Consider the following 26,439-nt stretch of genomic DNA (forward strand, 5'->3'; position numbering starts at 1 on the left):
CCGCCTGGGGGGGGTGTCTCCCCTCCCCCCCTCCCCCCCGGTGGGGTTTTGGGGGGGCCCCTCGGGTTTGGGGGGGCCCCGGGGGGGTCCCCGCCTCCTGGTGTGAAACGTGTACAATAAATGCGTCGTCTGTGGGCGGCCGGGGGGGGCGACGCGGGGGGAGGGGCGACGCGGGGGGAGGGGCGACGCGGGGGGAGGGGCGGCGCGGGGGGAGGGGCGGCGCCGGGGGGAGGGGCGGCGCCGGGGGGAGGGGCGACGCGGGGGGAGGGGCGGTGCCGGGGGAGGGGCGACACCAGGAGGAGGGGGAAATGGGGGGGAGGGGCCGACACGGGGGGAGGGGCGAAATGGGGGGAGGGGCCGACACGGGGGGGGGAGGGGCGAAATGGAGGGGCCGAAACGGGGGGGAGGGGCGAAACGGGGGAGAGGGGCGAAGTGGGGGTGGGGACCCCGAAATGGGGGGGGGAGGGGACACACCCCAAAACTGGGGGCGGGTGAAACGGGGGGGAGGGGCGAAATGGGGGGGAGAAACGGGAGGGGGGGACCCCGAAATGGGGGGGGAGGGGCGAAATGGGGGGGACCCCGAAACTGGGGGGGGGGGGTGTGTCCCCAAAACTGTGGGGGGGCTTCGAAATTGGGGGGGGGAGGGGCGGGAGGAGCCCCCGGGATTTGGGGGGGGTCCCAGAAGTGGGGGAGGGGCAATGGGGGGGTGGTGTGTGACATCACGGGCTTGCAGAGCGTCGCGCAATGACGTCACAAGGGGGGGCGGGGGTGAACCCCGATAGTTTAATACGCGTGAATGGGGGGGTGTGGTGGGGGGGGTGTCCGCTCGCCCCTCCCCCCCATGACGTCATCGATGTCCCCAAGGTCCCCATTTGGGGCCACCCAGGGCGTGGGGGGGCGCTGGGGGGGGGGGGGGCACAGCGCCCTGGGGTGCAGGGGTGGCCCCAGGGTCCCCGAGGTCCCCAACGTCCCCGCGGTCCCCGACGTCCTTGGGGTCCCCGATGTCCCTGACGTCCCCGATGTCCCCAACGTCCTTGGTGTCCCCAACGTCCCTGCTGTCCCCAGCGTCCTTGGGGTCCCCGATGTCCCCGGTGTCCCCGACGTCCCCAATGTCCCTGATGTCCCCGACGTCCTTGGGGTCCCCGATGTCCCTGACGTCCCCGATGTCCCCAATGTCCCCGCGGTCCCCGACGTCCTTGGGGTCCCCGATGTCCCTGACGTCCCCGATGTCCCCAATGTCCCCGCGGTCCCCGACGTCCTTGGGGTCCCCGATGTCCCCGCTGTCCCCGACGTCCCCAATGTCCCCGATGTCCCCGATGTCCTTGGGGTCCCCGATGTCCCCGACGTCCCCGCTGTCCCCGATGTCCCCGATGTCCCCGACGTCCCCGCTGTCCCCGGTGTCCCCGGTGTCGCCGGCGGCTCAGGGGTCGAGCAGGGTGAGCAGGGCGTAGCGGGGGGCGGCGGGGGGCAGGGCCTCGGGGCGGTGGGTGAGGCGCCCGGGGTGCAGCAGGGCCCAGCCCGGGGGGGGCGCAGGCGCCCGGCAGCCGTAGCGGGGGAAGCGCCAGCCCCCGCCCTGCCGCAGCGTCAGGGGCAGGCGGCCGCCCAGTGCCCCCAGTGCTCCCAGTGCCCCCTCCCAGTGCCCCCAGTGCTCCCAGTGCCCCCTCCCAGTGCCTCCAGTGCCCCCTCCCAGTGCCCCCAGTGCTCCCAGTGCCCCCTCCCAGTGCCCCCTCCCAGTGCCCCCAGTGCCCCCAGTGCCCCCTCCCAGTGCCCCCAGTCCTCCCAGTGCCCCCTCCCAGTCCCCCCTCCCAGTGCCCCCAGTGCTCCCAGTGCCCCCTCCCAGTGCCTCCAGTGCCCCCTCCCAGTGCCCCCTCCCAGTGCCCCCAGTGCTCCCAGTGCCCCCTCCCAGTGCCCCCTCCCAGTGCCTCCTCCCAGTGCCCCCAGTGCCCCCTCCCAGTGCCCCCTCCCAGTGCCTCCTCCCAGTGCCCCCAGTGCCCCCTCCCAGTGCCCCCAGTGCTCCCAGTGCCCCCTCCCAGTGCCCCCTCCCAGTGCCCCCAGTGCTCCCAGTGCCCCCTCCCAGTGCCCCCTCCCAGTGCCCCCAGTGCTCCCAGTGCCCCCTCCCAGTGCCCCCTCCCAGTGCCCCCAGTGCCCCCAGTGCCCCCTCCCAGTGCCCCCAGTGCTCCCAGCGCCCCGTCCCAGTGCCCCCTCCCAGTGCCCCCAGTGCTCCCAGTGCCCCCTCCCAGTGCCCCCAGTGCTCCCAGTGCCCCCTGCCAGTGCCTCCTCCCAGTGCCCCCAGTGCTCCCAGTGCCCCCAGTGTCCCCTCCCAGTGCCCCCTCCCAGTGCCCCCAGTGCCCCCTCCCAGTGCCCCCTCCCAGTGCCCCCAGTGCTCCCAGTGCCCCCTCCCAGTGCCCCCTCCCAGTGCCCCCAGTGCTCCCAGTGCCCCCTCCCAGGGCCCCCTCCCCGCCCCCCCTCCCGCTGCCCCCCGTCCCCCCTCCCAGTGCCCCGCCCCACTCCCACCTCCCAGTCCCCCCAGTCCCCCCTCCCAGTCCCCCCAGTGCTCCCAGTGCCCCCTCCCAGTGCCCCCTCCCAGTGCCCCCAGTGCTCCCAGTGCCCCCTCCCAGTGCCCCCTCCCAGTGCCCCCAGTGCTCCCAGTGCCCCCTCCCAGTGCCCCCTCCCAGTGCCCCCAGTGCCCCCAGTGCCCCCTCCCAGTGCCCCCAGTGCTCCCAGTGCCCCCTCCCAGTGCCCCCTCCCAGTGCCCCCAGTGCCCCCAGTGCCCCCTCCCAGTGCCCCCAGTGCCCCCAGTGCCCCCTGCCAGTGCCTCCTCCCAGTGCCCCCAGTGCTCCCAGTGCCCCCAGTGTCCCCTCCCAGTGCCCCCTCCCAGTGCCCCCAGTGCCCCCTCCCAGTGCCCCCTCCCAGTGCCCCCAGTGCTCCCAGTGCCCCCTCCCAGTGCCCCCTCCCAGTGCCCCCTCCCAGTGCCCCCAGTGCTCCCAGTGCCCCCTCCCAGTGCCTCCTCCCAGTGCCCCCAGTGCTCCCAGTGCCCCCTCCCAGTGCCCCCAGTGCTCCCAGTGCCCCCTGCCAGTGCCTCCTCCCAGTGCCCCCAGTGCTCCCAGTGCCCCCAGTGTCCCCTCCCAGTGCCCCCTCCCAGTGCCCCCAGTGCCCCCTCCCAGTGCCCCCTCCCAGTGCCCCCAGTGCTCCCAGTGCCCCCTCCCAGTGCCCCCTCCCAGTGCCCCCAGTGCTCCCAGTGCCCCCTCCCAGTGCCCCCTCCCAGTGCCCCCTCCCAGTGCCCCCAGTGCCCCCTCCCAGTGCCCCCTCCCAGTGCCTCCTCCCAGTGCCCCCAGTGCCCCCTCCCAGTGCCCCCAGTGCTCCCAGTGCCCCCTCCCAGTGCCCCCTCCCAGTGCCCCCAGTGCTCCCAGTGCCCCCTCCCAGTGCCCCCTCCCAGTGCCCCCAGTGCTCCCAGTGCCCCCTCCCAGTGCCCCCTCCCAGTGCCCCCAGTGCCCCCAGTGCCCCCTCCCAGTGCCCCCAGTGCTCCCAGTGCCCCCTCCCAGTGCCCCCTCCCAGTGCCCCCAGTGCCCCCAGTGCCCCCTCCCAGTGCCCCCAGTGCCCCCAGTGCCCCCTGCCAGTGCCTCCTCCCAGTGCCCCCAGTGCTCCCAGTGCCCCCAGTGTCCCCTCCCAGTGCCCCCTCCCAGTGCCCCCAGTGCCCCCTCCCAGTGCCCCCTCCCAGTGCCCCCAGTGCTCCCAGTGCCCCCTCCCAGTGCCCCCTCCCAGTGCCCCCTCCCAGTGCCCCCAGTGCTCCCAGTGCCCCCTCCCAGTGCCTCCTCCCAGTGCCCCCAGTGCTCCCAGTGCCCCCTCCCAGTGCCCCCTCCCAGTGCCCCCTCCCAGTGCCCCCAGTGCTCCCAGTGCCCCCTCCCAGTGCCTCCTCCCAGTGCCCCCAGTGCCCCCTCCCAGTGCCCCCTCCCAGTGCCTCCTCCCAGTGCCCCCAGTGCCCCCTCCCAGTGCCCCCAGTGCTCCCAGCGCCCCCTCCCCGTCCCCCCTCCCAGTGCCCCCAGTGCTCCCAGTGCCCCCTCCCAGTGCCCCCTCCCAGTGCCCCCAGTGCCCCCAGTGCCCCCTCCCAGTGCCTCCTCCCAGTGCCCCCTCCCAGTGCCCCCAGTGCTCCCAGTGCCCCCTCCCAGTGCCTCCTCCCAGTGCCCCCAGTGCCCCCTCCCAGTGCCCCCTCCCAGTGCCCCCAGTGCTCCCAGTGCCCCCTCCCAGTGCCCCCTCCCAGTGCCCCCTCCCAGTGCCCCCTCCCAGTGCCCCCTCCCAGCGCCCCCAGTGCTCCCACTGCCCCCTCCCAGTCCCCCCCCCCAGTGCCCCCTCCCACCGCACCCAGTCCCCGCTCCCAGTCCCCCCTCCCAGTGCCTCCCCCCAGTGCCCCCAGGGCCCCCAGTGCTCCCAGTGCCCCCTCCCAGTGCCCCCTCCCAGCGCCCCCAGTGCTCCCAGTGCCCCCAGTGCCCCCACTGCCCCCCCCCAGCCCCCCCAGTGCCCCCAGTGCCCCCTCCCAGTGCCCCCTCCCAGTGCCTCCTCCCAGTGCCCCCAGCGCCCCCAGTGCTCCCAGTGCCCCCTCCCAGTGCCCCCAGTGCTCCCAGTGCCCCCTTCCAGTGCCCCCTCCCAGCGCCCCCAGTGCTCCCAGTGCCCCCAGTGCTCCCAGTGCCCCCAGTGCCCCCTCCCAGTGCCCCCAGTGCCCCCAGTGCCCCCAGTGCCCCCTCCCAGTGCTCCCAGTGCCCCCAGTGCTCCCAGTGCCCCCTCCCAGTGCTCCCAGGGCCCCCAGTGCTCCCAGTGCCCCCTCCCAGTGCCCCCAGTGCCCCCAGTGCCCCCTCCCAGTGCCCCCTCCCAGTGCCCCCAGTGCCCCCTCCCAGTGCCCCCTCCCAGCGCCCCCAGTGCTCCCAGTGCCCCCTCCCAGTGCCCCCTCCCAGTGCCTCCTCCCAGTGCCCCCAGTGCTCCCAGTGCCCCCTCCCAGCGCCCCCAGTGCTCCCAGTGCCCCCAGTGCTCCCAGTGCCCCCTCCCAGTGCCCCCTCCCAGCGCCCCCAGTGCTCCCAGTGCCCCCTCCCAGTGCCCCCAGTGCTCCCAGTGCCCCCTCCCAGTGCCCCCTCCCAGCGCCCCGAGTCCTCCCCGTGCCCCCTCCCAGTGCTCCCAGTGCCCCCTCCCAGCGCCCCCAGCGCTCCCAGTGCCCCCTCCCAGTGCCCCCTCCCAGTGACCCCAGTGCCCCCAGTGCCCCCTCCCAGTGCCCCCTCCCAGTGCCCCCTCCCAGTGCCCCCAGTGCCCCCAGTGCCCCCTCCCAGTGCCTCCTCCCAGTGCCCCCAGTGCCCCCAGTGCCCCCTCCCAGTGCCCCCTCCCAGTGCCCCCAGTGCCCCCTCCCAGTGCCCCCTCCCAGTGCCCCCTCCCAGTGCCCCCAGTGCTCCCAGTGCCCCCTCCCAGTGCCCCCTCCCAGTGCCTCCTCCCAGTGCCCCCTCCCAGCGCCCCCAGTGCTCCCAGTGCCTCCTCCCAGTGCCCCCTCCCAGTGCTCCCAGTGCCTCCTCCCAGTGCCCCCTCCCAGCGCCCCCTCCCAGTGCCCCCAGTGCCCCCAGTGCTCCCAGTGCCCCCAGTGCTCCCAGTGCCCCCTCCCAGTGCCCCCCGTGCTCCCAGTGCCCCCTCCCAGTGCCCCCTCCCAGTGCCCCCTCCCAGTGCCCCCAGTGCCCCCTCCCAGTGCCCCCTCCCAGCGCCCCCAGTGCTCCCAGTGCCTCCTCCCAGTGCCCCCTCCCAGTGCTCCCAGTGCCTCCTCCCAGTGCCCCCTCCCAGTGCCCCCTCCCAGTGCCCCCAGGGCCCCCAGTGCCCCCAGTGCCCCCAGTGCTCCCTCCCAGTGCCCCCTCCCAGTGCCCCCTCCCAGTGCCCCCAGTGCTCCCAGTGCCCCCTCCCAGTGCCCCCTCCCAGTGCTCCCAGTGCCCCCAGTGCTCCCAGTGCCCCCTCCCAGTGCCCCCAGTGCTCCCAGTGCCCCCTCCCAGTGCCCCCTCCCAGTGCCTCCTCCCAGTGCCCCCTCCCAGCGCCTCCAGTGCTCCCAGTGCCTCCTCCCAGTGCCCCCTCCCAGTGCTCCCAGTGCCCCCTCCCAGTGCCCCCTCCCAGTGCCCCCAGGGCCCCCAGTGCCCCCAGTGCCCCCAGTGCTCCCTCCCAGTGCCCCCTCCCAGTGCCCCCTCCCAGTGCCCCCTCCCAGTGCTCCCAGTGCCCCCAGTGCTCCCAGTGCCCCCTCCCAGCGCCCCCAGTGCTCCCAGTGCTCCCAGTGCCCCCTCCCAGTGCTCCCAGTGCCTCCTCCCAGTGCCCCCAGTGCCTCCTCCCAGTGCCCCCTCCCAGTGCTCCCAGTGCCCCCAGTGCCCCCTCCCAGTGCCCCCAGGGCCCCCTCGCATTGCCCCCAGTGCTCCCAGTGCCCCCTCCCAGTGCCCCCAGGGCCCCCTCCCAGTGCCCCCTCCCAGTGCTCCCAGTGCCCCCAGTGCCCCCAGTGCCCCCTCCCAGTGCCCCCTCCCAGTGCCCCCAGGGCCCCCTCCCAGTGCTCCCAGTGCCCCCTCCCAGTGCTCCCAGTGCCCCCCAGTGCTCTCAGTGCTCCCAGTGCCCCCAGTGCCCCCTCCCAGTGCTCCCAGTGCCTCCTCCCAGTACCCCCAGGGCCTCCTCCCAGTGCCCCCAGCGCCCCCAGTGCCTCTTCCCAGTGCCCACCAGTGCCCACCAGGGCCTCCTCCCAGTACCCCCACTGCCCCCCCCCCCCAGCACTCCGGGGTGCTCCCAGTGCCTCCTCCCAGTACCCCCAGTGCCCCCTTAGTTCCCTCCCAGTGCCCCCACTTCCCCCTCAGTTCCCCCCAGTTCCCTCCCAGTGCCCACAATCCCCCCCCAGTGCCCTCCACTGCCTCCCGGTTCCCTCCCAGTTCCCTCCCAGTGCCTCCCCAGTTCCCTCCCAGTGCCTCCCAGTTCCCTCCCAGTTCCCCCAGTGCCGGTACCTGGGGGGGCCCGAGGGCCAGGCTGAGGCTGATGGTGGCCGTGGGGGGGCCGGGGGCGGGGGGGCGGGGGGGCGGGGGAGGGGCGGTACCGCACCACGGCGCTCAGCACCGCCCGGCCCTGTGCGGGGCGGGGATCAGGCACGGCCACGCCCACCCGCCGGCCACGCCCCCTTCCCCAGCCCCACCCCCTTCCCCGCTCCTCCCCACCTCCCACAGCCACACCCCTTTCCCCATAGCCACGCCCACCCCACAAGACCCCACCCCTTCCCGAGACCCCACCCCCTTCCCTGTGACCACGCCCCTCCCGCATGACCCCGCCCCTTCCCCGCAGCCCCGCCCCCTTCCCATAAGCCCTGAGACCCCGCCCCTTGCCATAACCCCCACCCAGCCCACATGGCCACGCCCCTTCCCCAAGCCACCCTCTCCCCAGAAGCCCCGCCCCTCCAGAGCCCCGCCCACCCCTCAATCCACGCCCACCACTTGACCCATAGCCCCGACCCATTCCCAAGCCCCACCCACTCCCAAACCACGCCTCCTCCCTTTAGCCCCACCACCCAACCCCTCTCCCTTCCCCCACCCCCACCCTTTTCCCCGCCCCTTCCCCAAGCCCCACCCCTTCCCAAACCACGCCCCCTTTAGCCTCACCCCTCACCCAAACCCTTCCCCCTTTCCCCAACCCCCACCCTTTTCCCCGCCCCCATCCCCAGCCCCCGCCCCATCCCCAGCGCCCGCCCCCTCCCCAGCCCCCGCCCCCGCCCCCCCAAGCCCCGCCCACCTTGGGCTGGTAGCCCGGGAAGAGCCTGCGAGCCACGGGGGGCAAGAAGCGGCGCAGGGCCCCCAGCCAGGCCGGCTCCAGCCCCAGCGGGCCCAGGGCCACCGCCTCCGCCCCCGCCTGCCACCGCGGCCACGTCAGCCCCGGCGGGGCCACCGGGGCCCCGCCCCCGCCCCGCGAGCCCCGGGGCTACCGCGGCTGGGGCCGGGCCACCAGCAACCCCTCCCCTCCCCTCCCCCCCCCCCGTCCCGGGGCCACCACTGTGGCCCCACGCCGGAGTCGGCGCGGTGGCCGCCTCAGTGCTGCCACCCTGGGGCCACCAACCCTCGTCCCAGGGCCACCAACCCCCATAATGGGGCCACCACCTCCACCCTGGGGCCACCAACCCTTGTCCCGGGGCCACCAAGCCCCCTAATGGGGCCACCACCTCCACCCTGGGGCCACCAACCCTTGTCCCGGGGCCACCAACCCCCATAATGGGGCCACCACCTCCACCCTGGGGCCACCAACCCTTGTCCCGGGGCCACCAACCCCCATAATGGGGCCACCACCTCCACCCTGGGGCCACCAACCCTTGTCCCGGGGCCACCAACCCCCATAATGGGGCCACCACCTCCACCCTGGGGCCACCAACCCTTGTCCCGGGGCCACCAACCCCCATAATGGGGCCACCACCTCCACCCTGGGGCCACCAAGCCCTGTCCTCGGGCCACCAACAACCCCCCACCTTGAGGTCACCACCCTGGGGCCACCAACCCCTCTCCTGGGGCCACCACCTCCACCCTGGGGCCACCAACCCTTGTCCTGGGGCCACCAACCCCCATAATGGGGCCACCACCTCCACCCTGGGGCCACCAACCCTTGTCCTGGGGCCACCAACCCCCATAATGGGGCCACCGCTTCCACCCTGGGGCCACCAACCCTTGTCCCGGGGCCACCAACCCCCCTAATGGGGCCACCACCTCCATCCTGGGGCCACCAACCCTTGTCCCGGGGCCACCAACCCCTCTCCTGGGGCCACCCCCCCTCCCCTCCAGCCCGGGGCCACCAGCCCTTGCCCCGTGGCCACCAGCCCCTCACCTCGTGGTGGTCCTGGCTCCAGCGCCCGTAGAGCTCCGCCTCCTCCAGCACCTCGGCGCAGAACTGCTCCGAGAAGAGCGGGAACTGGTAGACGTCGGGACAGGGCTGGGGGGAGGGGGGACAACGGGGGGGTGGGGGACCCCGAAACCTCCAGGGGACCCCCGAAACCTCCAGGGGACCCCCAAAACTTCCAGGGGACCCCCAAACCCCCCCCCCCCCCCCCCGCAGGGTGACAGGGCCCCTCCCGGAGCCAGGAGGACCCCGAGAGGTTCTCAAAGTCTTCTCCAGGGGGGTGGGGGGGTCCCCAAAATCCATCCTGGGGATTGGGGGGGGGGGGTCCCCAAGAGCCATCTCTGGGTTTGGGGGGTCCCCAAGGTCCCACCCATGGATTTGGGGGGTCCCCAAGGGGTCCCCAAGGTCCCTCCCCGGGATTGGGTGGTCCCCAAGGTCCCACCCATGGGTCTGGGGGGTCCCCAAGGGGTCCCCAAGGTCCCTCCCCGGGATTGGGTGGTCCCCAAGGTCCCACCCATGGGTCTGGGGGGTCCCCAAGGTCCCTCCCTGGGTTTGGGGGGTCCCCAAGGTCCCACCCATGGGTCTGGGGGGTCCCCAAGGGGTCCCCAAGGTCCCTCCCTGGGTTTGGGGGGTCCCCAAGGTCCCACCCATGGGTCTGGGGGGTCCCCAAGGGGTCCCCAAGGTCCCTCCCTGGGTTTGGGGGGTCCCCAAGGTCCCACCCATGGGTCTGGGGGGTCCCCAAGGGGTCCCCAAGGTCCCTCCATGGGTCTGGAGGGGTCCCCAAGGTCCCTCCCTGGGATTGGGGGGTCCCCAAGGTCCCACCCATGGGTCTGGGGGGTCCCCAAGGGGTCCCCAAGGTCCCTCCCTGGGTTTGGGGGGTCCCCAAGGTCCCACCCATGGGTCTGGAGGGGTCCCCAAGGTCCCACCATGGGTCTGGGGGGTCCCCAAGGGGTCCCCAAGGTCCCTCCCTGGGATTGGGGGGTCCCCAAGGTCCCACCATGGGTCTGGAGGGGTCCCCAAGGGGTCCCCAAGGTCCCTCCCTGGGTCTGGGGGGTCCCCAAGGTCCCTCCCTGGGTTTGGGGGTCCCCAAGGGGTCCCCAAGGTCCCTCCCTGGCTCTGGGGTCCCCCCGGCCCCGGTACCTCCTGGTAGAGGTTGTCCTCGAAGATGCGGCTGTAGTTCTCATGGAGGTACTTCTCCTCCCAGTCCTGCGGGGGGAGAGGCACTGGGGGTTACTGGGAGGCACTGGGAGGCACTGGGCTCACCCGGGGGTCGTGGGGCAGCTGCAGCAGGTCGGGGTGCGGGGGAAGTGGGGGGCACTGGTGTTACTGGGGGCGCTGGGAGGCAGTGCGGGTGGCCGGGGGGACGCCGGGGGGTTCCCAGTTGGTTACTGGGGGGGTTCCCAGTTGGTTACTGGTGGTGACTGGTCTCACCCGGGGGTTGTGGGGCAGCTGCAGCAGGTCGGGGTGCGGGGGAAGTGGGGGGCACTGGTGTTACTGGGGGCGCTGGGAGGCAGTGAGGGTGGCCGGGGGGACGCCGGGGGTTCCCAGTTGGTTACTGGGGGGGTTCCCAGTTGGTTACTGGTGGTGACTGGTCTCACCCGGGGGTTGTGGGGCAGCTGCAGCAGGTCGGGGTGCGGGGGAAGTGGGGGGCACTGGTGTTACTGGGGGCGCTGGGAGGCAGTGAGGGTGGCCGGGGGGACGCCGGGGGGTTCCCAGTTGGTTACTGGGGGGGGTTCCCAGTTGGTTACTGGTGGTGACTGGTCTCACCCGGGGGTTGTGGGGCAGCTGCAGCAGGTCGGGGTGCCGGCGGGTGCTGTTGTAGGCGCTGCTCACCAGGAGGTGCCCGAACTCCTCCCGGTTGGTGACGTGGAGGAACAGGCCCTGGGGGGGAGGGGCGGGGGGCACCCCCACATGGGGACCCCCCTCCCCCACCCAGGGACCCCTCCCCCACAGGGACCCCGACCCCCCCCCCCCCCCATGGATTCCCCTAAATGGGGACCCCCTCCCCCACACAGGGACCCCCTCCCCCACAGGGACACCCAAAATTCGGACCCCTCGCCCCCACTCGGGGACCCCCTCCCCCACAGCGACCCCCCCCCCCCGCCGTGGGGACCCCCAGAATGGGGACCCCTCCCCCACCCAAGGGATCCCCTCCCCCCATGGACCCCTCCCAAAATCGGGACCCCTCCCCCCATTCAGGGACCCCCCACCCCCACCATGGAACCCCTTCCCCCCCTCCCAGGGACACCCCCCCCCCCCCCGGCCAAAATGGGGACCCCTCCCCCACCCCCGGGACCCCTCCCCCACAGCCACCCCTCCCCCCCACCATGGGGACACCCAAAATGGCGACCCCTCCCCCCCCAAGCCACTCCCCCCCATGGAACCCCCCCCAAATGGGGACCCCCCTCCCCCCACCCAAGTGGCCCCTCCCCCACAGGGACACACCCCCCCGCCCCCCCCCCCCCCGGGGTCCCCCCCCTTCGGTGCCCAGGGGGGATTTGGGCTCGGGGGGGGGGGGTGGCCCGAGGGGGGCGTGGCCCCAGGGGGCGGGGCCGGGGGCGGGGCCTACCCTCTGGCGGGCGTGGCTGCAGAAGGCCATGTCGGGGTCGGTGTCCGGGCGGGAGAAGATGGGCCCCTCCCCCAGCGGCCCCCGCAGCGCGGCCCCGCCCACCAGGTAGGCGTGGCTTAGGTAGGGCACGTTCCACACCCCCCTGTAGCCCCGCCCACCCCTCGGCATCAGGGCGGGGCCCGGCGGGACACGGCCCCCAGGCCCCGCCCACAACCCCCCCGCTACCCCCTAAGGGTGTGGCCACGCCCAGCCACACCCACTGCCATTGCGGGGGGCGGGGCCAACCACAACACCCTCAGGGGGAGTGGCCAGCATGGAGACGCCCACATTCCCAGGGTGGGGCCTCAACAGAGCCCCTCCCCCTTGAGAGGAGTGGATGGGGGTGTGGCTCTGGGGGCGTGGCTCCCACAGATGGGTGATGGTCCCAAGTGGGCGTGGCTTCCAGGGGGTGTGGCTCCTGGAGGGGATGGGGCGGGACTCCCACTGGGTGTGGCCATGGAGGGGCGGGGTTGTGGGCACGGCTTCTGAGGGTGCATAGCTGTGGGCGTGGCTACTGAGGGGGGCGTGGCTCCCTGGGCCGGGGGGTGTGTGTGGTGTGGTTCTCCCATTGGCTGTGGCTCCCTGTGGGCGGGGTTTGGGGGGGCGTGGCTCCCCGAGGGGCGTGGCTCCCCACGACCTCTCCCAGTGCTCTGGGGGGGTGTGTGTGATTCTCCCATTGGCTGTGGCTCCCAGTGGGCGGTGTTCAGGGGCGTGGCTACCGAGGGGGTGTGGCTCCCCGAGGGGCGTGGCTCCCCACACCCTCTCCCAGTGCTCTGGGGGGGGTGTGGTGTGTGCATGTGTGTGCTTCTCCCATTGGCTGTGGCTCCCTGTGGGCGGGGTTGGGGGGGATGTGGCTCCGGGTGGGGCATGGCTGTGGGCGTGGCTACCGAAGGGGCGTGGCTCCCCGAGGGGCGTGGCTCCCCACACCCTCTCCCAGTGCTCCGGGGGGGGTGTGTGTGTGTGTGTATGTGTGTGTGTTTCTCCCATTGGCTGTGGCTCCCTGTGGGCAGGGTTGGGGGGGGCGTGGCTCGGGGGGGCGTGGCTCGGGGGGGGCGTGGCTGGCGGGCACTCACCGGCGCTTGCCCTGGACGATGTCGACGTAGTCCTGGGCCCGGGCGTAGTAGCCCTCGGGGCTGAGGGCGCCCCAGAAGTTGGACCAGAGCTGGCCCGGGCGGGAGAGCAGCGGGGCCAGCACCCGCCTGCGGGGCGGGGTCAGGGGTCACAGGGGGCACAGGGGTCACAGGGGACAGGGGTCACAGGGGTGCAGGGGGCGCACAGGGGCACAGGCGGGGGGGGTGTCCCACAGGGGCAGTTGGGGGGCAGATGGGGGTCCCGGGGGGGGGCAGTTGGGGGTCCTGGGGGCAGTTGGGGGTCAGAGGGGGCAGTTAAGGGGTGGGGGGCAGTGGGGGGGTGGGGGGCAGATGAGGGGGGCAGTTGGGGGTCCCGGGGGGGCAGTTGGGGGCGGGGGGGCAGTTGGGGGTCGTAGGGGGCAATTGGGGGTCAGAGGGGGCAGTTGGGGGTCCGGGGGAGCAGTTAAGGGGTGGGGGGGCAGTGGGGGGTGGGGGGGCAGATGAGGGGGGCAGTTGGGGGTCCCGGGGGGCAGTTGGGGGCGGGGGGGTCGGGGGGGCAGTTGGGGGTCCCGGGGGGGGCAGTTAGGGGGTGGGGGGGCAGTGGGGGGTCCGGGGGGGGCAGTTGGGGGGCGGGGGGGCAGTTAGGGGGCGGGGGGGGGGGCAGTTGGGGGTCCGGGGGGGGCAGTGGGGGGGCAGTTGGGGGTGGGGGGTCCGGGGGGGGCAGTGGGGGGCGGGGGGCACCCACCGGTTCTGGCGCAGGAGGGCGCGCAGGGCCCCGGGGTGGGTGAGGGCCGCGTCCCCGTCCAGGCTCAGGTAGTGCTGGCAGCGGGGCTCGCGCCGGCACAGCGCCCTGCGGCCACAGCCCGCTCCAGCCACCGGCCACCGGGGCCACCGGGGCCACCAGGGCCACCGGGGCTACCAGGGCCACAAGGGCCACCGGGGCCACCGGGGCCACCGGGGCCACCAGGGCTACCAGGGCCACAAGAGCCACTAGGGCCACCAGGGCCACCGGGGCTACCAGGGCCACCATGGCCACCAGGGCCACTGGGGCTACCAAGGCCACCAGGGCCACCATGGCCACCAGGGCCACCGAGGCCAGCAGTGACCCCCCCCCCCCGTCCCCACGGCCCCGCCCCCATCAGTGCCCAGTGTCCCCCCACCCCCCGTCCCTCTGTCCATCCACGCCCCTCCCCCCGTCCGTCTGTCCATGCCCATGTCCCCCCGTCCATCCCCCCCCGTCCGTCCGTCCGTCTGTCCATACATGCCCATGTCCCCCCGTCCATCCCCCCCCGTCCGTCCGTCTGTCCATACATGCCCATGTCCCCCCGTCCATCCCCCCCCCGTCCGTCCGTCTGTCCATACATGCCCATGTCCCCCCGTCCATCCCCCCCGTCCGTCCGTCTGTCCATACATGCCCATGTCCCCCGTCCATCCCCCCCCCCCCCCCGTCCGTCCGTCCGTCCGTACATGCCCATGTCCCCCGTCCATCCCCCCCCGTCCGTCCGTCTGTCCATACATGCCCATGTCCCCCCGTCCATCCCCCCCCGTCCGTCCGTCCGTCCGTCCGTACATGCCCATGTCCCCCGTCCATCCCCCCCCCGTCCGTCCGTCCGTCCGTCCATGCCCATGTCCCCCCGTCCATCCCCCGTCCGTCCGTCCGTCCGTCCGTCCATGCCCATGTCCCCCGTCCATCCCCCCCCGTCCGTCCGTCCGTCCGTCCGTCCATGCCCATGTCCCCCGTCCATCTCTCCCCCCGTCCGTCCGTCCGTCCGTCCATGCCCTATGTCTCCCCCGTCCATCCCCCCGTCCGTCCGTCCGTCCATGTCCATGTCCCCCGTCCATCCCCCCGTCCGTCCGTCCGTCCGTCCGTCCATGCCCATGTCTCCCCGTCCATCCCCCCCCCCGTCCGTCCGTCCGTCCATGTCCATGTCCCCCGTCCATCTCCCCCGTCCGTCCGTCCGTCCGTCCGTCCATGCCCATGTCCCCCGTCCATCCCCCCCCCGTCCGTCCGTCCGTCCGTCCGTCCATGCCCATGTCCCCCCCTCCCTCCCCCCCCCCCCGTCCGTCCGTCCGTCCGTACATGCCCATGTCCCCCCGTCCATCCCCCCCCCGTCCGTCCGTCCGTCCGTACATGCCCATGTCCCCCGTCCATCCCCCCCGTCCGTCCGTCCGTCCGTCCGTCCATGCCCATGTCCCCCGTCCATCCCCCCGTCCGTCCGTCCGTCCGTCCGTACATGCCCATGTCCCCCCGTCCATCCCCCCCCCGTCCGTCCGTCCGTCCGTCCGTACATGCCCATGTCCCGCGCCGCCCCGGGCTCCAGCGCCTCCTCGGGCCCCACCAGCCGGGCGGAGGCGAAGCGGCGACGCAGCCGGGGCCAAATGGCGGCGACGTGGGGCTCGTGGTGCACCTCCTGCGCGGCACCCGCCGCGTCAGCGCGCCCGCCACGGCGCCCACCCACAGCACCCACCCACGGCACCCACCCACGGCACCCACCCATGGGCGCCCACCCATGGCGCCCACCCACCCCAGCCATGGCAGGGAACCCCCCCCCCCCCATGGGGCACCCGGGGGTCTCGGGGCAGAGGGGACAGGGGCACCCGGGGGTCGCGGGGCACCCTGGGGGTCTTGGGGCACCCATGGCGGGGGCACCCGGGGGGACAGGGGCACCCACGGGCACCCAGGGCTCTCAGGGCACCCATGGCGGGGGCACCCAGGGGTCTCGGGGCACCCAGGGGTCTCAGGGCAGAGGGGACAGGGGCACCTGGGGGTCTCGGGGCACCCTGGGGGTCTTGGGGCACCCAGGGGTCTCGGGGCACCCATGGCGGGGGCACCCGGGGGGACAGGGGCACCCACGGGCACCCAGGGCTCTCGGGGCACCCATGGCGGGGGCACCCAGGGGGTCTCGGGGCACCTGGGGGTCTCGGGGCAGAGGGGACAGGGGCACCTGGGGGTCTCGGGGCACCCAGGGGTCTCGGGGCACCCATGGCGGGGGCACCCGGGGGGACAGGGGCACCCACGGGCACCCAGGGCTCTCGGGGCACCCAGGGGTCTCGGGGCACCCTGGGGGTCTCGGGGCACCCACATCAGGGGCACCCGGGGGGACAGGGGCACCCACGCGCACCCAGGGGTCGCGGGGCACCCGGGGGTCTCGGGGCACCCTGGGGGTCTCGGGGCACCCACGTCAGGGGCACCCGGGGGTCTCGGGGCAGAGGGGACAGGGGCACCCAGGGGTCGCGGGGCACCCAGGGGTCTTGGGGCACCCATGGCGGGGGCACCCTGGGGGTCTTGGGGCACCCTGGGGGTCTCGGGGCACCCAGGGGTCTCAGGGCACCCATGGCGGGGGCACCCAGGGGTCTTGGGGCACCCGGGGGTCTCGGGGCAGAGGGGACAGGGGGGTTTGGGGGGTTTGAGGGGGGTTGGGGGGTCCCGGGGGTTTTGGGGGGTCCCAGGGGGTTTGGGGGGTTGGGGGGTCCCGGGGAGGTTTGGGGGGCCCCGGGGTGGGTTGGGGGGGGTTGGGGGGGTCCCGGGGAGGTTTGGGGGGGCCCGGGGGGGTTTGGGGGGGGGTTGGGGGTTCCCGGGGGGTTTGGGGGGTTGGGGGGTCCCGGGGGGTTTGGGGGCGCCCCCCACTCACGCGGGTGTGCAGGAAGAGGTGGAGGCGGGCGGGGGGGTAGCGCCAGTGCAGGAGGCGCTGGAGGAACTGGGGCAGGAAGGGGGTGGGCTGCTCCACGAAGACCCCCAGCAGCACCCACGGCAGCTCCTCCTCCTGCGGGGGGCACCCACGGCCTGAGGGGCACCCCACCCCCCATAGGGCACCCACCCCCCCCGCGGGGCACCCACACCCCCACGGGGCACCCCACCCCCCCATAGGGCACCCACCCCCCCCCCCCCCACGGGGCACCCACACCCCCACGGGGCACCCCACCCCCCATAGGGCACCCACCCCCCCCCCCCACGGGGCACCCACACCCCCCCAGGGCACCCCACCCCCCATGGGGCACCCACCCCCCCCGCGGGGCACCCACACCCCCACGGGGCACCCCACCCCCCATAGGGCACCCACCCCCCCCCCCCACGGGGCACCCACACCCCCACGGGGCACCCCACCCCCCCCCCCATGGGGCACCCCAATCCCCCCCAGGGCACCCCAACCCCCCCATGGGGCACCCTAATCCCCCCATGGGGCACCCCAATCCCCCCATGGGGCACCCCAACCCCCCATGGGGCACCCCAAAGCCCCCCCAGCCCCCGGGGCACCCCAAAACCCCCCCATGGGGCACCCCAACCCCCCCATGGGGCACTCCAAAGCCCCCCAGCCCCATGGGGCACCCCAATCCCCCCAGGGCACCCCAACCCCCCCATGGGGCACCCCAACCCCCCCATGGGGCACCCCAAATCCCCCCATGGGGCACCCCAATCCCCCCAGGGCACCCCAACCCCCCCATGGGGCACCCCAAAGCCCCCCCAGCCCCATGGGGCACCCCAATCCCCCCAGGGCACCCCAACCCCCCCGGGGCACCCCAATCCCCCCATGGGGCACCCCAAAGCCCCCCAGCCCCATGGGGCACCCCACCCCCCCCCGGGGCACCCCCCCTCCCCCCGGGGCACCCCAACCCCCATGGGGCACCCCAAAGCCCCCCCAGCCCCATGGGGCACCCCAATCCCCCCAGGGCACCCCAACCCCCCATGGGGCACCCCAATCCCCCCATGGGGCACCCCAAAGCCCCCCCCGGGGCACCCCAACCCCCCCATGGGGCACCCCACCCCCTCCCCCCGGGGCCCCCCACCCCCCCCCGTACCGGGAGCCCCTCGAGCGGTCGCAGGTCGTGGTCGCAGTCGCCGCAGCCGGCGGGGCTCCAGCCCCCCGGGATGTAGTTACCCAGGTAGTTCAGCTGCAGCTGGGGGCACCCCGAAACTCACCGGCACCCCAAAACTCCCCGGGGACCCCCCCACGGCACCCCACAGCCCCCCAGGGACCCCAAAACTCCCCGGGGACCCCCCCACTGCACCCCACAGCCCCCTGGGACCCCAAAACTCCCCTGGGACCCCCCCAGGGCACCCCACAGCCCCCCAGGGACCCCAAAACTCCCCTGGGACCCCCCAGGGCACCCCACACCCCCTGGGACCCCAAAACTCCCCAGGACCCCCCACGGCACCCCAGGGCACCCCAAAACTCCCCGGGACCCCCCAGGGCACCCCACAGCCCCCAGGGACCCCAAAACTCCCCAGGACCCCCCCACGGCACCCCACAGCCCCAGGGACCCCCAGGGCACCCCACATCCCCCTGGGACCCCCCCCCAGGGCACCCCACAGCCCCCCAGGGACCCCAAAACTCCCCAGGACCCCTCCACGGCACCCCACAGCCCCCCAGGGACCCCAAAACTCACTGGGACCCCAAAACTCCTCCGGGACACCCCCGGGTACCCCAAAACTCACTGGGACCCCCAGCCCCCAGGGACGCCGAAACTCCCCAGGAGCCCCCAGATCCCCCAGGGCACCCCAAAACTCCCCGGGGACCCCCCACTGCACCCCAAATCCCCCTGGGACCCCCCCAGGGCACCCCACAGCCCCCCAGGGACCCCAAAACTCCCCGGGGACCCCCCCACTGCACCCCACAGCCCCCTGGGACCCCAAAACTCCCCTGGGACCCCCCAGGGCACCCCACAGCCCCCCTGGGACCCCAAAACTCCCCTGGGACCCCCCCAGGGCACCCCACACCCCCCTGGGACCCCAAAACTCCCCAGGACCCCCCACGGCACCCCAGGGCACCCCAAAACTCCCCCGGGACCCCCCCAGGGCACCCCACAGCCCCCCAGGGACCCCAAAACTCCCCTGGGACCCCCCAGGGCACCCCACAGCCCCAGGGACCCCCAGGGCACCCCACATCCCCCTGGGACCCCCCAGGGCACCCCACAGCCCCCCAGGGACCCCAAAACTCACTGGGACCCCAAAACTCCTCCAGGACACCCCAGGGCACCCCAAAACTCACTGGGACCCCCCAGGGAACCCCACAGCCCCCAGGGACGCCGAAACTCCCCAGGAGCCCCCAGATCCCCCCAGGGCACCCCAAAACTCCCCGGGGACCCCCACTGCACCCCAAATCCCCCTGGGACCCCCCAGGGCACCCCACAGCCCCCCAGGGACCCCAAAACTCCCCTAGGACCCCCCCACTGCACCCCACAGCCCCCTGGGACCCCCCCCCCAGGGCACCCCACATCCCTGGGGACCCCATTACTGCCCAGGGACCCCCCCCCCCCCCCAGTGCACCCCAAAACCCCCCGGGGACCCCTGGGGATTTGGGGGGTCCTGGGTGGGGGGGGGGTCCCAGGGGTGTTAGGGGTCCTGGGGGGACTTGGGGGGGTCCCAGGGGATTTGGGGGGTCTTGGGGGGCTCGAGGGGGCCCAGGGGTTTGGGGTCCCCCCCCGAGGGATTTTGGGGTCCCCCTGTACCTTGGTGGGGCCGTTCCCATGGATGACGACGGGCAGGGGGTGGGGGGTCCTGGGGGGTTTTGGGGGGGTCCCAGGGGTTTTGGGGGGGCTCGGGGGGGCCCAGGGGTCTTGGGGACCCCCCAAGGGTTTTGGGGTCCCCCCCGAGGGATTTTGGGGTCCCCCCGTACCTTGGTGGGGCCGTTCCCGTGGATGACGACGGGCAGGGGGTGGGGGGTCCTGGGGGGGCTTGGGGGGTCCCAGGGGTTTTGGGGGGCTTGGGGGGCTCGGGGGGCCCAGGGGTTTTGGGGACCCCCCAGGGGTTTTGGGGTCCCCCCGTACCTTGGTGGGGCCGTTCCCGTGGATGACGACGGGCAGGGGGTGGGGGGTCCTGGGGGGTTTTGGGGGGGTCCCAGGGGTTTTGGGGGGGCTCGGGGGGGGGCCAGGGGTTTTGGGGACCCCCCAGGGTTTTGGGGTCCCCCCCCAGGGATTTTGGGGTCCCCCCGTACCTTGGTGGGGCCGTTCCCGTGGATGACGACGGGCAGGGTGTCGTAGGCCACGTTCCGCGCTCGGACGCGCCCCGGCTCGTACTTGAGCACGACCTCGTCTTCTTTTTTTTGCGGGCGGAGGGGGGGGTCAGGGGTTTTGGGGACCCCCCCCCCCCGTACCCCCAAATCCTACCCTGGACCCCCCCCAACACCTCCCCTCCCCCCCCCCCCCTCACCGATGGCCCCGTTGAGGTTCTGGAAAATCCGGGGGTGATGGTCCAGCGCCCGCCCCCGCCCCCCCTGGGGGGGGCAAAAAGGGGGTGGAGGGGGGTTGGGGGGGTTTGGGGGTCCCAGCTCCTCCTGGGGGGGCAAAAAGGGGGTGCAGGGGGGGTTGGGGGGGGTTTGGGGGGTCCCAGCTCCTCCTGGGGGGGCAAAAGGGGGGTGCAGGGGGGGTGGGGGGGGGTTTGGGGGGTCCCAGCTCCTCCTGGGGGGGCAAAAAGGGGGGCAGGGGGGGGTTGGGGGGTTTGGGGGGTCCCAGCTCCTCCTGGGGGGGCAAAAAGGGGGTGCAGGGGGGGTTGGGGGGTTTGGGGGGTCCCAGGGGGGTCCCAGCTCCTCCTGGGGGGCAAAAAGGGGGGTGCAGGGGGGTTGGGGGGTTTGGGGGGTCCCAGCTCCTCCTGGGGGGGCAAAAAGGGGGTGCAGGGGGGTTGGGGGGTTTGGGGGGTCCCAGGAGGGTCCCAGCTCCTCCTGGGGGGCAAAAAGGGGGTGCAGGTGGGGTTGGGGGGTTTGGGGGGTCCCAGGTCCTCCTGGGGGGGCAAAAGGGGGTGCAGGGGGGGGTTGGGGGGGGTTTGGGGGGTCCCAGGTCCTCCTGGGGGGCAAAAAGGGGGTGCAGGGGGGGTTGGGGGGTTTGGGGGTCCCAGCTCCTCCTGGGGGGCAAAAAGGGGGTGCAGGGGGGGTTGGGGGGTTTGGGGGTCCCAGGGGGGTCCCAGCTCCTCCTGGGGGGCAAAAAGGGGGTGCAGGTGGGGTTGGGGGGTTTGGGGGGTCCCAGCTCCTCCTGGGGGGGCAAAAAGGGGGTGCAGGGGGGTTGGGGGGTTTGGGGGGTCCCAGCTCCTCCTGGGGGGGCAAAAGGGGGTGCAGGGGGGTTGGGGGGTTTGGGGGGTCCCAGGGGGGTCCCAGCTCCTCCTGGGGGGCAAAAAGGGGGTGCAGGGGGGGTTGGGGGGTTTGGGGGTCCCAGCTCCTCCTGGGGGGCAAAAAGGGGGTGCAGGGGGGTTGGGGGGTTTGGGGGGTCCCAGCTCCTCCTGGGGGGGCAAAAGGGGGTGCAGGGGGGGGGGGTTGGGGGGTTTGGGGGTCCCAGGGGGGTCCCAGCTCCTCCTGGGGGGCAAAAAGGGGGTGCAGGGGGGGTTGGGGGGGTTTGGGGGTCCCAGGTCCTCCTGGGGGGCAAAAAGGGGGTGCAGGGGGGGGGTTGGGGGGGTTTGGGGGGTCCCAGGGGGTCCCAGCTCCTCCTGGGGGGCAAAAAGGGGGTGCAGGGGGGTTGGGGGGGTTTGGGGGGTCCCAGCTCCTCCTGGGGGGCAAAAAGGGGGTGCAGGGGGGTTGGGGGGGTTTGGGGGGTCCCAGCTCCTCCTGGGGGGGCAAAAAGGGGGTGCAGGGGGGTTGGGGGGGGTTTGGGGGGTCCCAGCTCCTCCTGGGGGGCAAAAGGGGGTGCGGGGGGGTTGGGGGGTTTGGGGGTCCCAGGGGGGTCCCAGCTCCTCCTGGGGGGCAAAAAGGGGGTGCAGGGGGGTTGGGGGGGTTTGGGGGGTCCCAGCTCCTCCTGGGGGGCAAAAAGGGGGTGCAGGGGGGGTTGGGGGGGTTTGGGGGGTCCCAGCTCCTCCTGGGGGGGCAAAAAGGGGGTGCAGGGGGGGTTGGGGGGTTTGGGGGGTCCCAGGTCCTCCTGGGGGGCAAAAAGGGGGTGCAGGGGGGGTTGGGGGGTTTGGGGGGTCCCAGGGGGTCCCAGCTCCTCCTGGGGGGGCAAAAGGGGGTGCAGGGGGGTTGGGGGGTTTGGGGGGTCCCAGCTCCTCCTGGGGGGCAAAAAGGGGGTGCAGGGGGGTTGGGGGGGTTTGGGGGGTCCCAGGTCCTCCTGGGGGGCAAAAAGGGGGTGCAGGGGGGGTTGGGGGGTTTGGGGGGTCCCAGGGGGTCCCAGCTCCTCCTGGGGGGCAAAAAGGGGGTGCAGGGGGGTTGGGGGGTTTGGGGGGTCCCAGCTCCTCCTGGGGGGCAAAAAGGGGGTGCAGGGGGGTTGGGGGGTTTGGGGGGTCCCAGCTCCTCCTGGGGGGGCAAAAGGGGGTGCAGGGGGGGGTTGGGGGGTTTGGGGGGTCCCAGCTCCTCCTGGGGGGCAAAAGGGGTGCAGGGGGGGTTGGGGGGTTTGGGGGGTCCCAGCTCCTCCTGGGGGGCAAAAAGGGGGTGCAGGGGGGTTGGGGGGTTTGGGGGGTCCCAGGTCCTCCTGGGGGGGCAAAAAGGGGGTGCAGGGGGGGTTGGGGGGTTTGGGGGGTCCCAGGGGGTCCCAGCTCCTCCTGGGGGGGCAAAAAGGGGGTGCAGGGGGGTTGGGGGGTTTGGGGGGTCCCAGCTCCTCCTGGGGGGCAAAAAGGGGGTGCAGGGGGGTTGGGGGGTTTGGGGGGTCCCAGGGGGTCCCAGGTCCTCCTGGGGGGCAAAAAGGGGGTGCAGGGGGGGTTGGGGGGGTTTGGGGGTCCCAGCTCCTCCTGGGGGGGGTGAAAGGGGGTTTGGGGGGGGCACGGGAGGGTTTTGGGGGTCCCAGCTCCTCCTGGGGGGCAAAAAGGGGTGCAGGGGGGTTGGGGGGTTTTGGGGGGTTCGGGGTGCAGGGGGGTTGGGGGGTTTGGGGGTCCCAGCTCCTCCTGGGGGGGCAAAAAGGGGGTGCAGGGGGGGTTGGGGGGGGTTTGGGGGTCCCAGCTCCTCCTGGGGGGGCAAAAAGGGGGTGCAGGGGGGGTTGGGGGGGTTTGGGGGTCCCAGCTCCTCCTGGGGGGGAAAAGGGGGTGCAGGGGGGTTGGGGGTGCTGAGGGGGATTTGGGGGGGCTTGGGGGGGTTGTGAGGATTTGGGGGGCTCAGGGGGGCTCGGGGGGATTTGGGGGTGCCAGGGGGATTTGGGGGGCCCCGGGGGGGATTAGGGGGCTGAGGGGGATTCGGGGGGCTCAGGGGGGTCGGGGGGATTTGGGGGTGCTGAGGGGGATTTGGGGGCCTGGGGGGATTTGGGGGGGGGCTCGGGGGGTTGTGGGGATTTGGGGGTGCTCAGAGGGGTTTGGGGGTGCCAGGAAGATTTGGGGGGCTCGGAGGGGCCCAGGGGGATTTGGGGGTGCTGAGAGAGGTTTTGGGGGTGCAGAGGGGGATTTGGGGGGCTCGGGGGGATTTGGGGGTGCTGAGGGGGATTTGGGGGGCTGAGGGGGATTACGGGGTGCTGAGGGAGGTTTTGGGGGTGCAGAGGGGGATTTGGGGGGCTCGGGGGGATTTGGGGGTGCTGAGGGAGGATTTGGGGGTGCTGAGGGGGATTAGGGGGCTCAGGGGGCTCGGGGGGATTTGGGGGTGCCAGGGGGATTTGGGGGGGCCCGGGGGGATTTGGGGGGGCTGAGGGGGATTTGGGGGGCTCGGGGGGATTTGGGGGGCTCAAGGGGGGCTTGGGGTGCTGAGGGGGGATTTGGGGGTGCTGAGGGGGATTAGGGGGGCTCAGGGGGGCTCGAGGGGATTTGGGGGCTGAGGGGGATTTGGGGGGCTGAGGGAGGATTTGGGGGGGCTGAGGGGGATTAGGGGGTGCTGAGGGGGGCTTGGGGGGCTGAGGGAGGATTTGGGGGTGCCAGGGGGATTTGGGGGGGCTGAGGGAGGATTTGGGGGTGCTGAGGGGGATTTGGGGGTGCCAGGGGGATTAGGGGGTGCTGAGGGGGCTTGGGGGGCTGAGGGAGGATTTGGGGGTGCCCGGGGATCTGGGGGGGCTGAGGGAGGATTTGGGGGTGCCAGGGGGATTTGGGGGGCCCGGGGGATTTGGGGGGGCTGAGGGAGGATTTGGGGGGGCCCGGGGGATTTGGGGGGGCCCGGGGGCTCACCCGCAGGCGGGGGTCGAGGTAGAGGCGGGTGTAGAAGAGCTGGTCGTCGTCGTCGTCCCGGTAGCGCCAGCGCTCCACCAGCCGCCAGACGGCCGGGGCGAAGCCCATGAAGCCTGGGGGGGGCCCCAAAATGGCGTCACCCCCCCCCAAGGACACCCCAAAATGGCGTCACACCCCCGCCGCCTAAGGTGCCCCCAAAATGGCGTCACCCCCCCCCCAGGTGACCCCAAAATGCCTCCCCCCAGGACCCCCCCAACCCCCCCCCAGGACTCCCCCAGGCCCCTCCCCCCAACCCCCCCCCCAAGACACCCCCAACCCCCCCCCCGGCACCCCCAAACCCTCCCCCCCAACCCCCCCCCCCCCGGACTCCCCCAATCACCCTCCCCCCAACCCCCTCCCCCCCCAACCCCCCACCCCCCAGGACTCCCCCAACCCCCCCCCCCCCCAGGACTCCCCCAATCACCCTCCCCCCAACCCCCTCCCCCCCAACCCCCCACCCCCCAGGACTCCCCCAACCCCCTCCCCCCCCGGACTCCCCCAATCACCCTCCCCCCAACCCCCTCCCCCCCAACCCCCCACCCCCCAGGACTCCCCCAACCCCCCTCCCCCCAGGACTCCCCCAATCACCCTCCCCCCAACCCCCTCCCCCCCAACCCCCCCACCCCCAGGACTCCCCCAACCCCTCCCCCCAGCCCCCCCCCCCCACGCACCCCCGAGTTGAGGTAGGGCTTGCCCCCCCCCGGGGCGGGGGGGTAGGCGGGCGCCAGCCCCCCCTGGGGCCCGCCGAAGGCCTCGGGCGGGAAGAGCACCCCCGCCCCCGCCCCCCGAACTTGCCCAGCGGCCCCCGGGGGCCCCCGGCCAGCACCACGTCATAGCTGGGGGGGGGGGGACACACACACGGGTCAGTGCCACCACCCCTCCCCCCGGGTCCCCCCATCCCCCTGGTCCCAGCCCCCCTGGGTCCCCCCATCCCCCCCGTGACCCCATCCCCCCGCGTCCCCCCTGTGTGTGTCGTCGTCGTCCCCCCCCCCGTGTCCCCCTGTGACCCCATGTCCCCCCCATCCCCCCGTGTCCCCCCCATGTCCCTGTCCCCCCCGTGTCCCCCCTGTCCCCAAATCCCCCCATCCCCCCGTGTCCTCCTGTGTCCCCCGTGTCCCCCCGTCCCCTCTGTCCCCCCCGTCCCCTGTGTCCCCCCATCCCCCCACGTGTCCCCTGTGTCCCCCTGTTCCCCCCATCCCCCCATGTCCCCCCCATGCCCCCCGTCCCCCCGGGTCCCCCCCCATCCCCCCGTGTCCCCCTGTCCCCCCATGCCCCCCCCATGCCCCCTGTCCCCCCGTGTCCCCCCCATCCCCCCCTGTCCCCCCATCCCCCCATGCCCCCCATCCCCCCGTGTCCCCCTGTCCCCCCATGCCCCCCCATGTCCCCTGTCCCCCCATGTCCCCCCCGTCCCCCCATGCCCCCCGTCCCCCCGTGTCCCCCCCCATCCCCCCGTGTCCCCCTGTCCCCCCATGCCCCCCCCATGCCCCCCGTCCCCCCGTGTCCCCCCCGTCCCCCCGTGTCCCCATGCCCCCCATCCCCCCGTGTCCCCCCCGTCCCCCCATGCCCCCCCCATGCCCCCTGTCCCCCCGTGTCCCCCCCATCCCCCCGTGTCCCCCCCGTCCCCCCATGCCCCCCCATGCCCCCCGTCCCCCCGTGTCCCCCCCATCCCCCCTGTCCCCCCGTCCCCCCATGCCCCCCCATGCCCCCTGTCCCCCCGTGTCCCCCCCGTCCCCCCGTGTCCCCACCTGTCCACGAAGAGCACCACCAGGTCCTGGCGGTCCCGCAGCGGGGCCATGGCGGCCCTCAGCCACCGGCCCTTCAGCCCCCCCCCCACCGGGCGGGCCCCGTCCCCCCCCCGCCAGGCCTGGCCCAGCCCCAGCGTCTGGGGACACGGGGGGACACGGGGGGACATGGGGACACGGGGGGACATGGGGACACGGGGGGAAAGGGACACGGGGGGACATGGGGGGGAAAGGGACATGGGGGACACAGGGACATGGGGACACGGTGGGACACAGGGACATGGGGGGACATGGGGACACGGGGGGAAAGGGACACGGGAGGACATGGGGACATGGGGGGACATGAGGACATGGGGGGACATGGGGAGACGGGGGGAAGGGACACGGGGGGACATGGGGGGGAAAAAGGACATGGGGGACATGGGGACACGGGGGACACAGGGACACGGGGGGACATGGGGACATGGGGACACAGGGGGACATGGGGGGAAAAAGGACATGGGGGACATGGGGACACGGGGACACGGGGGGACACAGGGACATGGGGGGACATGGGGACATGGGGAAATGGAGACACGGGGACATGGGGGGACACGGGGGGACGGGGACACGGGGGGACGGGGACACGGGGGGATGCGGGGGGAGGGGACGGGGGGGACACGGTGGGACATGGGGACACAGGGACAGGGGGACATGGGGGGGACAGGGACATGGGGGGACACGGGGGGGTGACGTGGGACACGAGGGATGGGGGGGATGGGGGGACATGGCGATGGGGGGGTGACATGGGGACGGGGGGATGGGGGGACAGGGGGACATGGGGACATGGGGACCGGGGGGGACAGGGGAGGGACATGGGGGGACCGGGGGGGACACGGGGGGGGAGGACAGGGGGACAGACGAGGGACGGGCGGGGACAGACAGACGCAGCCACGTCACCCCACAGCCGCACCCCAGGGAGCGAAGCTGGGGGGACACTGGGGACCCCCGCCCAAACTGGGGGACACTGGGACCCCCCGGGGGGGGCAGGAGGAGCCCCCAGCCCCCCCCCAGGACCCCACCCTTGGGGGTCCCCCCCGACCCCCCCACCCTTGGGTGCCCCCCAGCCCCCCTTGGGGTCCCCCAGCCCCTTCCCCCCAC

The 26,439-nt window shown here is 74.0% G+C and overlaps 1 protein-coding gene across 1 annotated transcript; it reads right to left on the reverse strand.

Annotated features, from left to right (window-relative positions):
* Window positions 1-783: 783 nt before the first annotated feature.
* LOC148052953 (multifunctional procollagen lysine hydroxylase and glycosyltransferase LH3-like) lies at window positions 784-25,352 on the reverse strand. The gene is made up of 17 exons (XM_087777763.1): window positions 25,303-25,352; window positions 24,353-24,393; window positions 23,519-23,631; window positions 19,679-19,742; window positions 19,464-19,564; window positions 17,329-17,427; window positions 16,164-16,295; window positions 14,821-14,942; window positions 13,277-13,381; window positions 12,535-12,660; window positions 11,423-11,564; window positions 10,621-10,734; window positions 9,994-10,059; window positions 8,842-8,946; window positions 7,765-7,881; window positions 986-1,321; window positions 784-900 (listed from the first exon to the last, which is right to left on the reverse strand). The coding sequence occupies exons 1-17, from the start codon at window positions 25,350-25,352 to the stop codon at window positions 784-786; spliced, it is 1,950 nt and encodes a 649-aa protein (XP_087633889.1).
* Between the last annotated feature and the right edge of the window lie 1,087 nt (window positions 25,353-26,439).

This window comes from Nipponia nippon, unplaced genomic scaffold (genome assembly GCF_047370975.1).
Source record: "Nipponia nippon isolate SJK-2023a ecotype South Korea unplaced genomic scaffold, ASM4737097v1 scaffold_41, whole genome shotgun sequence".
Classification (NCBI taxonomy): Eukaryota; Metazoa; Chordata; class Aves; order Pelecaniformes; family Threskiornithidae; genus Nipponia; species Nipponia nippon.